This window comes from Furipterus horrens, unplaced genomic scaffold, assembly GCF_987537825.1.
Source record: "Furipterus horrens unplaced genomic scaffold, mFurHor1.1.pri manual_scaffold_8, whole genome shotgun sequence".
Lineage (NCBI taxonomy): Eukaryota > Metazoa > Chordata > Mammalia > Chiroptera > Furipteridae > Furipterus > Furipterus horrens.
In genome coordinates this window covers 21,016,974-21,033,364 of record NW_028327178.1, presented here as the reverse complement: position 1 = coordinate 21,033,364, position 16,391 = coordinate 21,016,974, and the positions used below count along the sequence as shown (strand labels likewise).

Below are 16,391 nucleotides of genomic sequence, written 5' to 3'. Positions count from 1 at the left end.
AGAAAAACAGGTAGTCATCAGGTTTACTGCATAGGCAACGTTAATAAAACAACTAAAGATGATCTCTCCTCTAACATTATTACATGCATTCTCAAAGTCTACAGCTCTCAGAAAACAAAGGGCAAGACCGGAGGAGAGAGATTTGAGAGAAGTGGAAGAGGGGCATTGACTGCTGAGCAGAGAAATTTCCTGGAATAAAGTTCTGAGACACAGACCTAAAGAGTCTTTGTAACAGCGCATATTGTGGGTTTCAGCCTTTTAGAGTTTGAAGAATAGGTTAGAAGAGTCCCCTCTTAGTCTAGCAAAACAATGGTAGATAGATGTTCACTGTTCGTGGCATCCTGGTAAATGCACAACACCCTACTTTCCAGACTTTTTAAAAGCCCTGATTTAAGTGTGGTGATTCCTGTGATGTGAACATTCTTACCATGGACAGTTTTCAAGCTACCAACTTGATGCCCCTAAATGTGGCGTTGAGAAGAGACTCACTTGGTAGGCTCTTGGGAGCTCCTGCGTCTGGCTTCAGCACACCACTGGCACTGTTCACCGGGAACTGGGGTGATTGGATCCCTGATAACAGCAACCGCTCTGAGAGGAGGATTTGACTAGCTTCAAGATGGAGAGAAGACAGAATCAAGTGGAGACCAGCTTTTCCGGTAGACCAAGACTACCCTGTGACTCTGTCTGCACTAGAGCACTAGTAAAGAGAAACAATCTGAAATGAGACCCCAAGCAGGATGGGGGGCACTCAAAATCCATTAAGAGGAATAGTATCGGGATAATTATTTACTACAAGCTGCCAGGCATCTGCACCAGGAAGAAGCACAACCCTAGCGGAACAGGAACATAAAGTAATAAGGAGGGAGCGTTCTGAGAGGCAAAGGCATCAGAATCAGCTGTAAGGAAGGTGAATCAAGTAAAGGAAAATCACAAGGATACAAATTGTACAATAGCAGAATTAAAAATTCATAGTCAATTAAGGCGAAGGGAGGAGTGAAATAGAATTAAATTGATATTATGGAGTTTAAATTAGGGTGGATTAAAAATACAGAAATAAACACAGTGAGAGAGAGAATTAGAGAAATGGAGAACAGTGCTGAGAGTTCTAAACCAAGAGTATAAGACACATTAGGAAAGAAGTGAGAGCCATTGAATAGAAGAAATAATGCAAAGAATAATTGATGGGAACATTCCTGAAATAGAAAGAACCTGCATCTACAGATCCAAAAAGTCTGCATTCCAGGAAAAATAAAAGGAGCAAGATCCACTCGGCACTCACTTTGCCATTAATAAAATTCTACAATAATGAAAAATGTCTTCAAGGATAAAGTTAAAACACGTTGCCTACAAAGGAAACAAAACCAGGCTGGTCTTCCTTTTCTCTTCTATTACTTCAAATGCCAGAAGACATTCCACAGAGTTTTGAGAAAAAAGGTTTTGACCTGAAGAATAGATAGTCAGCCAGGGTCTTCTCATGTAAGGATGAAAGAAGTGCCTGGCCTTATGGGGATTTGCAAAGTGTGGAGCTGAGGTAGGGCTCAGGATAAAGAAGAGCTCTGGGCGAGTTCAAAGGTCAAAAATGAGGCTATAGACCTTCCAATATTTGTGATTGTTTGCCTTTAAGACTTCATGAGATACATATGTTGTTTTTAAAAATTTTGTATAAGGAGCATGTAATTCCATTTAAAAAGATTAGAACCATAACCGAATGAGGAAGAACATGAAGACTTTTTTTTTTTTTAAATATTTTGTTGATAAGACACTGAGGCTGAAAGGAGGGCCTAAGAGGGCTCCTCAGAGGCAGAACTAGGTCTAGCACCCAAATCTTTTGATTCCTGTTAGCTATGTCAGGGGCTCTCTCAGTTCTATTGTGTTGTCCCTTTGGAAAACAGCAGTTGTTGAGGATGGCCTGTGTGCACCCTGGGGACCAAGTGGATGGGAGAGGTGGATGATGCCAGGAAGCCTAGACTGAGTTTGTTAATTCATTTATTAATTGTCAACTAACATTTCTTAAGTGTTCATTATACATTGGGTACTGTGTTAGGCATTGTAATTGTGTGGATGAATAAAATGCACCTGAAGCCTGTTCTTAGGAGAGGAAGAGTAAAACTGTAAAAGAAAAATCCCTTTAAACACGGAATAATAGTGCTTTTTAGTCAAGGCAGTTGATGGGATTGGTACATAGAGTAGACAAAGCCTAAACTCATCAGAACCACCCGGAGAGTTTGGTACAAGCCAGAGTTGAGCCCCACCCTGTAGCCCTGATTCGGTAGGCAGGACTGAAACTCTGGAATTAGTAAGAGTTCTCCAGGACTGCAGGTGGAGAATGTTTTCTAGATAAGGAAAAATTCTTCCATCTTGCAGATTTGAAGTGGGACGAGGATGTACTTTTAGGGACTCATTTGTGTTATGATTCCCCTGTCCCTCAGAAAAATAATTCTGTCGGTTATACTGTCCAGTTTGGAGTGTCCCCATAGGTCAAAGGCTTGCAGAGTAAAATTACAAAGTCTTGAGTATGGAAGAGACCTTGATCCCACTCCATTCATCACTGAGATAAGTATGGAGTAAGAAACTCAAAGCAGCTACCAATGGGAGAACCAGGAGTAAGGGCCAAGTTTCTAGACTTCTCTCCCAGTGTTCTTTCCAAGTACATCACCTCCCTCTCCTTCTAGCCCCTCTGTTCCCCTGGGACCTTGTAACCAGTTAGTTCCTAAGCAATTTCATTGTTCCTATGTGCCCAGCCACCTCCACATCCTGTGGGCAGTCACTGAAGGGTTAACTTGTTGGACTGGAGGCCTGAGCCAAGTACACAGTGTCCATTGTGTGCCGCCCCCTCTGGAGGAGTTGCTGACTGCTGGAATGTGACAGGCAAAACGTTTTCACCTTGCTTGGGCTCCCCCCCCCGCCCCCCTCCCAATGTGTGAGTGAGTCAGTGAGCGCCTGTGCTCACACCCGAGTGTTGGCAGGGGCGCACCCAGGAGGACCCACCGTTGTCTCCCAGGGTCACCAACACATTGAACTCTGAATTTGGGATGGCAGGTAAGTGCTGGGAGAAGGCAAACGGAGAACAACAGCTTTGTGTGCTGGAGAAGTAAACAGACAGGTTAGGTTTCCTTGCTCTTTGCTTTTGAAAGCTGCTTTTTATTTTCTGAAGGTGAGGGGTGTATGTGGACCTGAGGGGCTGGGGTATAATCCTCAGCATAGGCAGTGAATTTTGCAGGGGCCACCTGGGTGGGTGGAACTGCAGTTGGAGTACTTTGAACCATGGGACTTGGAACAACTGTCAGGGGGCTAATTCATTTTCATCGAGAAGTCCTCCAAGTGCCCAGTCCTGCACTGGGTGCTGAGGTCAATATGAGTTGTACAGTCACAGCCAGTCGCAGCCTGACACTGAAATGAAATAAGATGTGCGTACTCAAAACAATGAGAAAACAAGGCAAGACTAGTATTTAGTGGCAAGCTGTGCAGCTGAGTGAGAGGAAGTCAGACTAGGAAGTGAAAGCTGTGGTCCAGAGTTGACAAAAATGGTCATGAGGAAGGGAAGACTTGGATGTGACCTCAAACTATGGGAAGGGATGGGATCTATTTGTTCATCCATTCCTCCATGCAACAGATGTTTGGCGAGCACCAGTTGTATGAGAGGCATTGCGTGGATTGATGGAAAGGGATAAAAGGAAAGATTCTGTACTAATACCAAGGCAGACATAATTCTGAGTGTATAACGCTACTGGGTAGACTGGTATAACTTGAAAAGGGAATGCAAGGTGGTGGCCAGTGAGCCCTAAGACTGGATTCATAGGGTGAAACCAGTATGAAGAGTCTGAAATTCATGTGTTCCTAAAGATTGGATTATTTGTGACTGCATTACAGCTTTGTCATTCTCACAGTGCTGTGGTTTAGGTCCTCGTGCAATGAGGATGGCATTTCAGCTGAGCCTCCTTATGGTCTCCCCTGCCTCTAGTATCAGGTTCTATTAATTCATCCTTCGCGTCACATGCCAGACTTATCATCTTGAAGCGTAGCCTTAATAGCATCCCTTCCCTATTGACATCCCTTAAATGGGTTTTCCCATTACCTATAAGATAAAATCCAACTAATTAGCATGACATTCAAGAATGTCCGCGATCTGGCTGTAACCTTTTATCTTTGCCATACCGCTCACCAGTCCCCATTTTGTACCATACCTCTTAGCCAAAGCTCACCTTCCTCTTCCCTGAACTTTGTATGCTTCTGCCCTAGGCCCTGCCTCGCCTCATGCTGTTCTTTCTGCCAGGTCTTCCTTCTGCTCGCTTCACCTATTCAAGCCTCTCAAGGTCAAAGCCATATCCAATGCTCTCCTTGAAGCCCTCTGGGGTAGTTTCCCATCTATCTGTTTACACTAGTCCCAGTGGAAAACACTTTCTCTTCCCTTTGTTTCTGTTCTTTATTATAGGTCATATAAAAATCTGTTCTGTTTTATTTTTCAAGCTACTCTTTAGAGTATAACCTTCTTGTATTTTTATTGTTTTAGGATCTTGTGGAGAACTGAAAAAAATTGTTGAGTTTTCTCTTTTTGTGTATGTCTCTTACTACTTGAGTTTTAACTTTTGGAACTTTGTCTCCTACATCAGTTAATTAATGATTTATACCATTAAATGAAAGATACTCTGAAGTGAGCCATTTTTTAATGGAGGATACTTTATTAATATGAATAATACATCCACTTATACACCTAATCATTCCTCTAGTTTAGATTTCACCTTCTTTTCTGTCATCACTGAACCTGCAATAATCATTGTCCTATCTGTGCTTCAAAGCTCCAAATGGGTTTAGGGTAGGAATGTTTTATGGAGAATGTGCCTCACCTTTTGCCCTAACTCAAGGGTAGTTTTATAGGTAGGTACCAGGGAATGAAAATGTAACATTATAGATTCCTGCCAGAGGGAGTAAACCACTGAAGACTACTGTCGTAAGAAAACCTGGCTTGCAGTTTGTATGGCCCCGGGATACACGCTGAGAATGACCTACTGGCCTCTTACTGCTTGACCAGCAGGGACATGTTCTTGGGCACCTTGATATGTCCAACAGCTATTGTGATACCTGACACTAGGAAGAGAGGCCTCAATGAATGCTGACTTCAATATGACTTTTTAAAAATTATGTAAGGTTTTGGGTAGGAAGGCAGATCCATCTAGATGAGACAAAGAATCTTATGAGTCAAAGAAACATCAAATGTCATCTGGTCCAACTGCCTTGCCTGGTCGTAAGTGAGGACCTGGTCCCTTTTGTAGCATGGAGCAGGGATGGCGGTTCAGTGTTTGATTTTGATTGAGAGCTTCAGCAAAGATGCTCATGTTCTCATTAGGCAGCGTCCTGTCTCCCAGAAATGCCGTATTCATTGGGTTTTCCCCGAGTGGAAGCAGTTGTAAATGCGTCTTTCTGCAGGGCTGAGTAGTTTCTAGGAGCTGAGGATGTTCCTGGGCATCTCTGGGGAACAGGTCCATGTTGAAGCCCGAGCTGCCTTGCTAGCTGGCTTCTTCACAGTGCAGCAGCTGAAAACGTACTAATTCCAGAGAGAGCACCTACATGCTCCCATCTTCAGGTTCCAGTTTTTGGCTGTTCCGAACATGTCTTTGCAGGCATCGCTGAAATTTTATTGTGGGCACGTTTGCTGACCAGTTCCTTAAATTGGTGGGCTCACTGGCAGAAACCTAAGTTGTGCAGTAATGTCTTCTGCTGGGAAACTTATAGAGTCTTCAGTCATTTAAGGAGGCTTGACTGTGATCTCACCTGTACTCTAGGGGTGGAAGGAGATGGTACAACCCCAGGTCTCTAGGTTTTGTCTTGAGAATGAGCATTTGGGCTTCCTTGTGGATTTGAAAATGATGAGTATGAAACTGGAAGTCGTGGGACATGGAGTGAATAAGAGCGAAAGGTAGTTTAGCTGATCCTCTGATGGTCTGGAGGAGACCTGACTGATTTTCTCTTTTCCTTCTGAGGAAGGCAGAATCAAAGATCCGGTCGGTGGGGTGGGGGGATGGGGGGGGGCGCTGCTGGTTCCTGGCACTTCCAGAGGCCTGTGAAATGCTATGCTCTCTCCCTTTCTCTTCTTTGTTGTCATGTAGACATAATTCCACTTTATTTAAGGACCAGAAAGGGACTTAAAACTGCCCTGAATTGCTATTTTTATCAAAATAATTTGTAATGATTAAATATCTTTTGTGTCAGTAGAAACATTTTTACGGTTGGTTTTTGTTTGTTTGTTTGTTTTTGTTTTCAAGCCTGTGCCTAAGCCTTACACTTGTTTAAAAAGAAATAGATCAGATTTGCATAATTGTAATACTTCATAATGAAAAATGATAAGGAAGGAATGGTCAAGACCTTGGCCAACTGTCTTTCCTGTAAGGGGTTGGAGAGTTGGCCCAGGCACCTCGGGGCTTGTCGTGTTCAGCTTTGCAAACTGTTTTTGATCTGTGCGGGAAGTGGTGCAGGAAGCCAACCAAACACGCTCCCACAGACCTGAGCATCAGCACTGCAGACTTCACTTTTGTCATGCTTGGGTTTGATGGTGACTCAGCCAGCTGTGGTTTCAGTTTAAGAAACTTCTAACTGGGTTCTGGACTGGAGGACTTGCCTCTCTTATATTTCTTGGGTCCACAGCCATCAACATTAATAAGAATTCAGTGAAGGGATGTGTGTTTGTGTGTGTTGTCCCCTCTGCTCCAGTTGAGTCCTTGTGGGGATGTGCACATTCTAATTAGATTTCTTTCCAACATTTTTTTTTTTTCTGATGCCATTGATGAGTGGGAAGGGGCTTCTGGAACTAGATTGAGTTACCTTTGAGGTCATTTTCCTCCCTGCCACATCTAATTATCTCTCTGCTTTTCAGTCGCAGATCTGATCTCTTCTGAACACCTCGCCGTGTCTCCATCCTTGGGACTCTGAACCCAGCAGCTGGACCACTTTGTCCTTGGAATTTTGAGTGTCCTCTCCTCTCATCTTCCCTTTCCCCCTTTTCCCTTCCCCCTCCTGAGAACTCCTGAAGACTGTGGGATTGTCATGGAGTCCAGGGAAATCTTAAGCAGCTCCCGGCAAAGGGGGAGTGAGTCGGATTTCCTGCCCGTCTCCTCAGCCAAGACCCCGACTGCTCCCAGCTGTGCAGGAGAACCTTTGCTCTCTGCTCCAGGAACTGGGAAGGGGATCCCAGTGGCTGGAGAACGCATGGAGCCAGAGGAAGAGGATGAACTGGGCTCAGGGCGGGACGTGGATTCCAACTCCAATGCAGACAGCGAAAAGTGGGTGGCAGGAGATGGACTGGAAGAACAGGAGTTTTCTATCAAGGAGGCCAACTTCACAGAGGGGAGTCTGAAGTTGAAGATTCAGACTACAAAGAGGGCTAAGAAACCCCCAAAGAATCTGGAGAACTATATATGCCCACCTGAGATCAAGATCACCATCAAGCAGTCTGGGGACCAGAAGGTGTCTCGTGCTGGGAAAAATAGCAAAGCCGCGAAAGAGGAGGAAAGAAGCCACTCCAAAAAGAAGGTAGGGAGCCCCGTTATGCAGGATTTTTGTTTGTTTGCTTGTTTGTTTTGCCACTTTTATCCTCAACTTTTAAAGGTCTCTTTGCTTATCACTTATTTTCACTAAGTCCTTAATGCCATCAGTAGATTCTGCGACTTTAAGTGAAATGACGTGACAAAACCAGTATTATTATAGGCTAATTAATATAAATGAGAGTTAAGTCCTATGGTATCTCATCAATGTTATAATGAAATAGTGTTGAACTAAATGACTTTACTCAAGAACCTACTGTACTTCTGAATTACCAGTTTCCTTGATGGAATGAATACTTAGGACCACCAGAAGAAATGCCTCTCATATCTTGGTATAGTATCCAACTATTATTATTTATTATTACATCTTCTATCCACCTGAAAAACAATAGCTCTAGAATTAGAAGTCCGGAGCATTTCTATTTATTGTGTAGCCAATTGGCTGGGTCAGGTCTGGCTAATCTGTGACAACATTTTGAGGTTTCTCTTTTGCTTTAATATTTGTATCTGTTCTCACAGTCAAAGAGTGGGATGTTGAAAAATCTTGGTTAGTCAGAACAGTCAAGAACCATTATAACCTTTTGGTTTCAATGACTACTGTACATCTTTCTAGCATAGGTGAGCCTTCCACTTGACTAAGAAAACCTAGACTTTGTAGTAACTTGAGACTCTTGGAGGACTGAGAGATCATCATTCCAAAAACCAGTGGTGAGCATTAGAACTGGAACTAGAGAAAGAAATGGGGCAGGTGGCTGACCTGAGTCTTTGCCTAACAACACATCATAGACTTAAGATTAAGTCTTGAATGAACTTGGTTGGTTGTCATTTTCCTCCTAGAAGAGAACCATGGGTGTAGAAAGCAGTTCTCTAGGTGATTGGTGGTATTATTTGGTGAGCAAAGAATGGGTCCAGATTTCATTGTATTATTGTATCACAGGGGTTTACAGTGACCTCTTTGCCTGGGAGCTATGATAGCAGATGACTGCCTTAGTCCAGGAACTTTCTGTTGCAGACAACCTTTGGGACTTGTGAATAGCTTGGAAAGGAGGCCTCTTGTTGACACAGTTTTGGGTTCTAGGTTGTAGGTGTTAACCAGTCATCATAACGCTTTTCCCCATATCTTATCATTTATCTGAGCTCTAGCCTTGATGTAATAGCTAAAAATGACACATATAAATTAACCTCTCACCTTTGTAGTTAGTCCACAGATAATTTATAGTATTTCTGTTGCCAATGGTTTTTGAGCTTTGGAGGCATCATTTTCAGTAAAACTGCTGGGAATCATATTCTTTCTTTAGTGTAGGGCTTGTGTCCTTCCTAGGTATTTTGCCTGATTTGGATTTAAAATCCAAAGACTTGTACTAGAAGAGGCTTTCTAGGGTAACCAATGCCTTCCAGTTGGCTCAGACTCTCCTGGTTTTAAAACTGAAAATCCTGTGCCCAGGACCCTACTCCATCCTGGGCAAGCTGGGACAATTGGTCACCTTACTTTAAATTTCAGAACAAAGAGGAATCTTTGTAATTATCTTCCTTTTGCACAGCATAGAGGTAGTGCTTTCCCTTTCCCCTCTCCATTACAACTTTGCTTTCTGCTTCTCTGTTATAAAACCAAAGGTTATCTGGATGCACATGGAAACATTGGAGGAAACTTGCAAGCAAACACAGCAGCTCAGATCAGGTCCCATGTAGAAAGTGAGGCTTTGCTTGGGAGTTGGGTCTTTTCAGCTTTGAAAATGAGTATCTTTTTCTCTGCCCATTGTGATGACCAGTTCTTTGTGTGTTGTTGGGTTTTTGTATGAGTGAGCAGTCTTGAAAACTGTGGTAACTGTTTTCCTCCATCCTCCTCACTACCAGGATTTGAGTAGCAGATAACCTTTTGGGTGTGCAAATCCAAATTCACTATCCTATAAAAAAGATACTTTATATAGGTACTGTTTTCCCTAAAACCATAAGATTGTTCCCAAATACAGCCTTCTGCCTATTGGAATGCCCTAGAATAAAACTCTAGAATTTGTGACATGAGGATAATTTGAAAGTTGAAATGTGAAATGGACTCCTATCCTCATATCTGAAATTCTCAGGCTGGTCATTCTCACCCAGAAAGGTGGATGCTTTATTGGGAAGAGAAATGAAATCCCTTACTTAAATTTGCAAGTTAACCCAGTCAGTGTTTCTAAGTCTCAGCAATTGGAGGAGGCAGAAGAAAAGGGGAAGGGCTGCAGTTCAATGAATTATGCTATAGTAGGAATATCTACAAAATTTTTAAATCACTAGGAGCTTGCTTCATGTTGTACTTCTCCAACCTTCCTGCATTTATTTATGCTTAGAGCTGTTACTTTTAGAGCTATACAGAAAGAAATGAATAAAGTTATTAGTATTAAGTATTAAACACTCGATAGATGATAGGAAACGTCTCTGATCTCTGTTGAATTAGGATGTTAACTTTATTACTCTTCAAGTTCCTGTTGTTTTGCAAAGAGGGAGGAAACAATAGCTAAGGCTGAGATGGAGAGGTGGACACTGGCCTACCATTTGTATAGAAAAGTTCATTGTCTTGAACTTGCAGAATTTACTTATTTGTATGAATGGAAAGTATGGGATGAGTAATTTAAGGTAGGGAAAAGGATGAGGATGGTATTTTCTAAGCAACAGGTCAATGTATAACTCTAAAATCCAGTCTTCTGGAACTTTTTTTTTTTTAATGAGACAAACAACTCATTGAAGAATTACACATGGGGTGGGCCCTGGGCCTCAGGTTCTGTGCTAGGTGCTAGAAAGTAAGCCCTGTTGAACTGGTCCTTGATCTGGTAGAGATGCCGACTTGGGAGTTTCCTGAATATCAGTGCTGACTTAAAGCAGGGTCATCAAATTGAAGTCCATGGGCCAAATGCGGCCCTCTGACTGTTTGTGTACAGCCCACAAGCAAAGACTGGTTGAAAAAAATCAAAAGAAGAGTAGTATTTTGTAACATGACTATTTTATGAAATTCAGTTTTTAGTGTCCATAAATATAGTCTTTTTGGAAACGGGCCACGTCCATTTGTTTACATTTTGTCTGTGGTTGCTTTTGCACCGTAACAGTAGAGCCGGGTGGATGTGACAGAGACTGTGTGGCCCACAGAACTTAAACTATATGGTTTTTTTGGTTTTTTTTTTTTTTTTTTTTTGCCCTTACCAGACCAAAAAAATGTTCGTCAACTCTTGATTCAGGGAAAAGACATAGAATTTCAGGAAAGCAAGGATTTTGTTTCGTTTTGTTTAGTTTTTCATGTTTCAGACTCCCCATTTTTTTCTTTTTCTTTTTTACAAGCCAGTTAATTTTGTTCCAGTCACTGTTTGACAGCCTTAGGCAAAGACAACTTATATTGGATCCCAGTTATTTTCTTTTTCACTGGGTTTTGTACAAAGAATGTTCTGTGGGATAATGATAGCATTCCTTACATGTCACAGCTATTTGTTTGCTAGGTTAACTCCATTTCTACATATTCCACTGCTTTGGGGTGAAGAAATACATGCATGGCATCCTCAAGAGCTTTATTCCAAATTTCAAACCTAGGACCCGTCCTCCAAACTGAGGAGGCATAATAGATCTTCAGGCAATATGGCCACTTAAGTGGTAGGGTATGAGGAGGGACCCATGAATGTATCACCTCATTGGCTCAGCAATGCATGGATTCTTCTAACCAGGGGACTGCTCACCTTTTTGCCATATAAAATTAGGAAAACAACTGTGATACTATCTCGAAGAGGGTTTATGACTATCGGATTTATGCAAGGTGTAAGAGCAGCATTTGGTAGAGGATGAGAAAAGGGCTCAGCACACACTTCAGGGCCTCAGAAGTGTCCTTTGGACAAGTCCCACTTTGCAGATGGCCTCCATATGTGCAACTTGCTCTTTACCAAGGCACCATCAAAGCTGTGTCTTAGACTTACTCAGGTAAGTGGTGTTATAAGCTTCCTTTAGTTCCCTTCCAGGTCACTCAGTGGGAATATGAGAATGTGTCTCTAGAAGCAAGTGCAGGTATAATACCTGAACATATATTTAAGAGGTGCTCAGTCAGGCAGAATTAACTGCTTTTCCTTTTTGCTGAGGACTTTCAGTGGGAGTCAGGGACACCTATCTGGGTTCAGCAACATGAGAAGGAGAGGAGAGTCCTAGGGGAGCTCCATACAGTGGCCCAGGCGAGGGGATGTGGTGTGATAATGTGCCCCGACTGGCTTTGTGACTTTGGACCTGGAGTACAACCTTGCTTAATCCCCACTTTCCTCATTTGCCAGGTCGAGATGATAATTTCCACATGATGTAACTCAATGGGAAATTTTAGGGGGCAATAGGCAATTACGAAGCATACATCATAATGAATAGTCTGATTTGTTGAACTAAGTCACAGACCTTCTGCTACCTGATTTACATGGATTCACCTTTTTCATTCGTCCTTATAATAGTCCTGCCAGACAGATAATATTTATTTACAGATGAGGAAATTGAGGCTCAGTTGCTTCAAAAAAAGCAGAAGCAGGAATGGGCAGCGTTTGCCTTTGAAGCCAGTTCTTTTAGACTCCAAAGTTAACGCTATATTCCAGTCATTAAATGACAACACTCTAAAGGACTGCTTGAAGGTAAGGATCAAGCATGGGGTTTTACTTACATACTTTCCCATATTAGTTAGGGTGGCAGGATTGTAATCTGGCATTCTGTCCTTAAATCCAAGTTTCTGGGATGTTTAAGGGAAATTTCAAAGCCTCATGTGTTAGTCTTTTTCCTGTATTGTACTTAGCAATTTTTATTTGCTTGGGACCAAAATACAACTTCTCTTTTCTTTCTTTGGACTTAATTTTCCCTTTTCCTAGCATCGCCAGAGAACCCGTTTCCCCAGCAGCAAGGATGTCCACTGTCAGGTGTCTACCATAGTCTCAGGAACATGCTTATGGTTCATTCTTAGCATCCTCGCCTAGACCATCATCATATGTCTATGGCAAGATTCTTGTGTTGCGTTCTGAGCAGTCACAACTCTCTCTTAGGAAGTCTCATGGATCACGCATTCGTTTACTCATTCTTTAAACAGCATCCTCCTTGCATTAAAGTATGGATAGAAAAAAAGGCCCTTTTTTGGTGATGTAGATGGTAAACTAGATTGGCAGCAGATTGCTGAGAGTGATGACTATTAATAAATGCGGTTGTCTTTAATTCTGTAAATAATGGGAGTGTTCAGCAGGCTTTGAACTGGGGAAGGGGAAGGATTGGGGGCCTGGGGAGCACAGTGAAAGTGGTGCAGGGCAGAGACTTAAAAGGGGAGAGATGAAAGGGGAGCCCTTAGGTAATGCAGGTGTCAGTGAGGCAGACTGCACTGGGTCCTCCATTTCTCCTGTAGGGTGCTGGGAGGCACCTTTGTCTCTTGATCCTCTGTGATAGCAGCAGTTTGGTATATCAGGTAGGCAGAGTGGGGTGAGCGAGTTGGGCAGGGGATGAAGGGCAGCTCAGATTGCCTGGCGTCTGGCTGCTGCACCCATCACCTCCTTCTTTACTCTGCTGGGTGGCGTTGGGCATCCAACAGAGAGCCTTCGACCCTCCTTAGGGTTCAGGTGGCCTTCCTTTACCTCATTGTGCCCAGCCCCTTCTCTAGTCACTCGTAGGTACACTGCCTAACTGAGGGCTTGCCCCTCTTTCTTCTTCTGGAGGTGCACATGTGGTGTTTTGAACTCACGGGAGTATGAGCTTCTTCCTCCAGCTGCCTAGGAGAGCAAGGGCTTGCCACCACTTCTTCTCAAGAGGCCGAGTCTCCCCTTTTATTTATTTATTTGTTTGTTTGTTTGTTTGTTTGTTTATTTATTATTTTCTCCTTACAGATTTTTTTTTAAAGCAGAATATCCCTATTTATTCACCAGAGTGCCTGGAAATGTTGTTTTCTGGTAGATTATAGCTAAAGCCACATGGAGGGCGGGGAATGACCTTTCACAAAGCAGTTGTCTCCATGAGGCAACAGGTAACACTGACATCTGGAGCCGGAGGTTTGGGGGACAGAACATTAAACTTGGGGAGAGGAACCCTGGGCACAGGCTCTGTCTCTGTTATTGACAGTTTCAATAAGAATGCTTCATTTCCATTGGTTTTCAGTTTCTGCCTATTTAAAAGAAAGAAAGGGAAAAAAAGGAATGATAACAAAAATAGTATTGGACCTCTGAAACCTTCTATTCCTAAAAAATGGAAACTTTTAAGAGCCAGTCTATAGATGGAGCAAGTCTTTCTCTTTACAAAAAATAGTTGCAGGACTCTAAACAACAGTTTTGAGCTCTCTTTGGACCCACTGTTCCATCATCAGATTGTTTCCTTCCTGTCGCAATGTCAAAGGCCTTTAGTCACAGGGAGCAAGTTTCAGTGTTGAGCTTAAATGGCCGTGAGATTTACCAAACTTGTGTTCCATGAAGGTATTATGGGATTGCTTGCTTGGTTCCCCCTTCCCTTGGGTGTTTCTTCTACTTCCTGTGTTTGGAATTCTCTGGGATTTAAAGTGATGTGTTTCTTCCCCTCTTGGTTTGATATCCCCTTGGTAGCCACTTTCTCGGACTTCCCCAAGGAACAATTTTGGTGAACTCCATGCCATTGAAGATCAGTCTGGCAGTGTCATCTCCCAGGAAAACTGTGTTCTGTTCCTACAGAGTCATTCCTTCCTGGAAGTGTTCAGATCCCAGGTGAGGAATAAGAGATCTGTTAGGAAGAGACCCTGCCCTGAGAGTGCCTATGAGCTCGGCTGCCTTGACTCCACTACTTGGCTCTCTCTGCAATGGAAGGGAAAGAATCTGCACTAGATCCTGGGCTTCCTATAACCTTCAATAGGTTGCTGAAGCTCTTGAAACGGCTTCCTGATTGTATGAAAACCAGGGATCATAGCAGTACCTCCTTGTTGGTGTCCTGTGGAGATGAAAGTGCCTATGGGCACTTAGCACACACCTTGCTAGGTATGCATTACCCTTATTCCACTTCCTCAGTACAGGCTCCACTAGACACAAGGTGACCTGCAGTGGAGCTAGGCGCTTGGGAGGCTTGGCTGTCTCAGAAGCCGTGTGTTTCTGTAGGACAGTCCTGCTTTAACGTTGCTCTCGGCTGGGTGGACTTGCGTTAGCTGAGTGGCAATGTTGGTGACTTATTTCTGATGCGTGCACAGGCTTCTGCTGAGAGAGTACGTCATGAATGCTTTACCATTTGGGGGTGGGGTGGGGATTGCTGTGGGGATTTATTTAGAGGTGGTTCAAAGATCTTTTATCTCTGTGGTCACTTATCTACTAAGCCTGAGTGGCTTTGGAGCTCTAAGTGAGACTCAAAATGAAAGTTTAAAACCGGTGTCATAAGAACCGTCTAGTGGGGTTCAGGTGACGTGCCTTCCACCCTGCCATGTTTCCGGCCTCTGCAGAGCCACCCCGCCTCCCCCCTCTCCACTCTGCATCCTCACCAAGCCTTCTCATAGCTGCATCACCAGTTGACTTGTGGTTACATTTCCTTCTTTTTGTTGTTCTTAATAAAAGGCAAGAGAAAAAAATACCTTTTTTTTTTTTTGCCCTCTGTACAGCATCCTTTGGTTCTTCTGATTCCTATAACTTTAAGTTAAAAACATTGCACCTTCCAAGCACTGCAATGCAGGATATTCCAGGATGTCTCCTGCCTGCCTTGCTTGTTCATGAAGGTGCTAGTGGCCTTGGTCAGGAAGGCATTGGGCAGAGAGCACAGAGACGTGGCAGGGAAGTGCTCAGAGCCTGGGCCCCGGGCATTGGTTCAGACTCCTGACTGCATCCTTTATAGGGAATAAACAGCACACAGCATTGAAGACTTGAGTTGTAGGAGGGTTTGTTTATCCACAATAAGCTAAAAAAAATCACTTTATAATTTTGCACACACCAAACTTCTTTGGGAAGAGGGTTTCAACTTGGATGGTCCCCAGGGTGAAACTTGATTTAGACGGTGCTGTTAAAGCCCTTTGTAACCCCTGCTGAGGAGAAACCAGTGGCCAGAGGGAGAGACTGCAAGAGGAGAGGGCAGAAGTTCAGTAGAGCCAGCCCCCAGGAGGCATTCAGACAGAAACAGCATGCAGACACCCACTTGGACTTGCAATTGTACCCAGTGTATTGAGGAGTCTGAATTACATGCTGGGTGGTGAAGCAGGCAGCCCTCTGTGCAAGCTGAGGCCGCTGTCTGAGCATGTGGGGACAGGACAGCCAGAGCTGCGTGGTGGGCAGGCTTGGAGGTCCTCACTTCCGGGGCTCCCTCTGACTTTCTGCACTGGAACAGTGGTCTTGCCCTGGGAAGGCAAGGGGGCCTCACACCTTGGATGCGTGTTTCTCTCTGAAGTCCCAGGTTTGTTGTTTTTTTCCCTGCCTGCCCCTCCTTCCCCAAGCCAACTTCCCTCACCTCTCCACCAGCCTGTGACCTCACCAGGGAAACAATAGAGGCCTTTATTGACTCTGAAAAGTCCAGGCAGTTCCCACCTCGGTGCCTGGCCCGTGAGGCCATTTGATAATCATCATTAGTATCAAGTGTAGGTTGCTTCAGTGTGTTTGCTAGACCTTGTTTATTGTGTTTTTCCCCAGATCCTCTTCTTTGCCTCCCACATGTTCCACAGAGCAGGGAATCAGAGGTGGGGGAGGGGATGGGCCACCATGCCTTGCCAACAAGAAGTAATCATTTGCAAATATGAATTTGCCCAGGAGTGTGGGCAGCCTTTTATGCTGGGCCAGTTAGTTCATTTGCTTAGTGCTGTGCGTGAGAACCCAGCTTAGGAGCTGAGTCATTTCATTTTTCATACCAGACTGTACCCCTGGAGAACCAGCTTGAAGGCATTGCTTCTCATGGGGGATCATGGGTGTA

The 16,391-nt window shown here is 43.7% G+C and overlaps 1 protein-coding gene across 2 annotated transcripts in view; it reads left to right on the top strand.

The window, feature by feature from the left end:
* Positions 1–16,391, top strand: part of SETBP1 (SET binding protein 1) — a 356,432-nt gene that overhangs the window by 13,034 nt on the left and 327,007 nt on the right. For both annotated transcript variants that reach the window (XM_090285576.1, XM_090285575.1), the window contains exon 2: positions 6,869–7,524. In XM_090285576.1, the coding sequence (XP_090141702.1) occupies positions 7,039–7,524 (486 nt within the window). In that variant the 5' untranslated portion in view covers positions 6,869–7,038. The remainder of the gene's footprint in view (positions 1–6,868; positions 7,525–16,391) is intronic.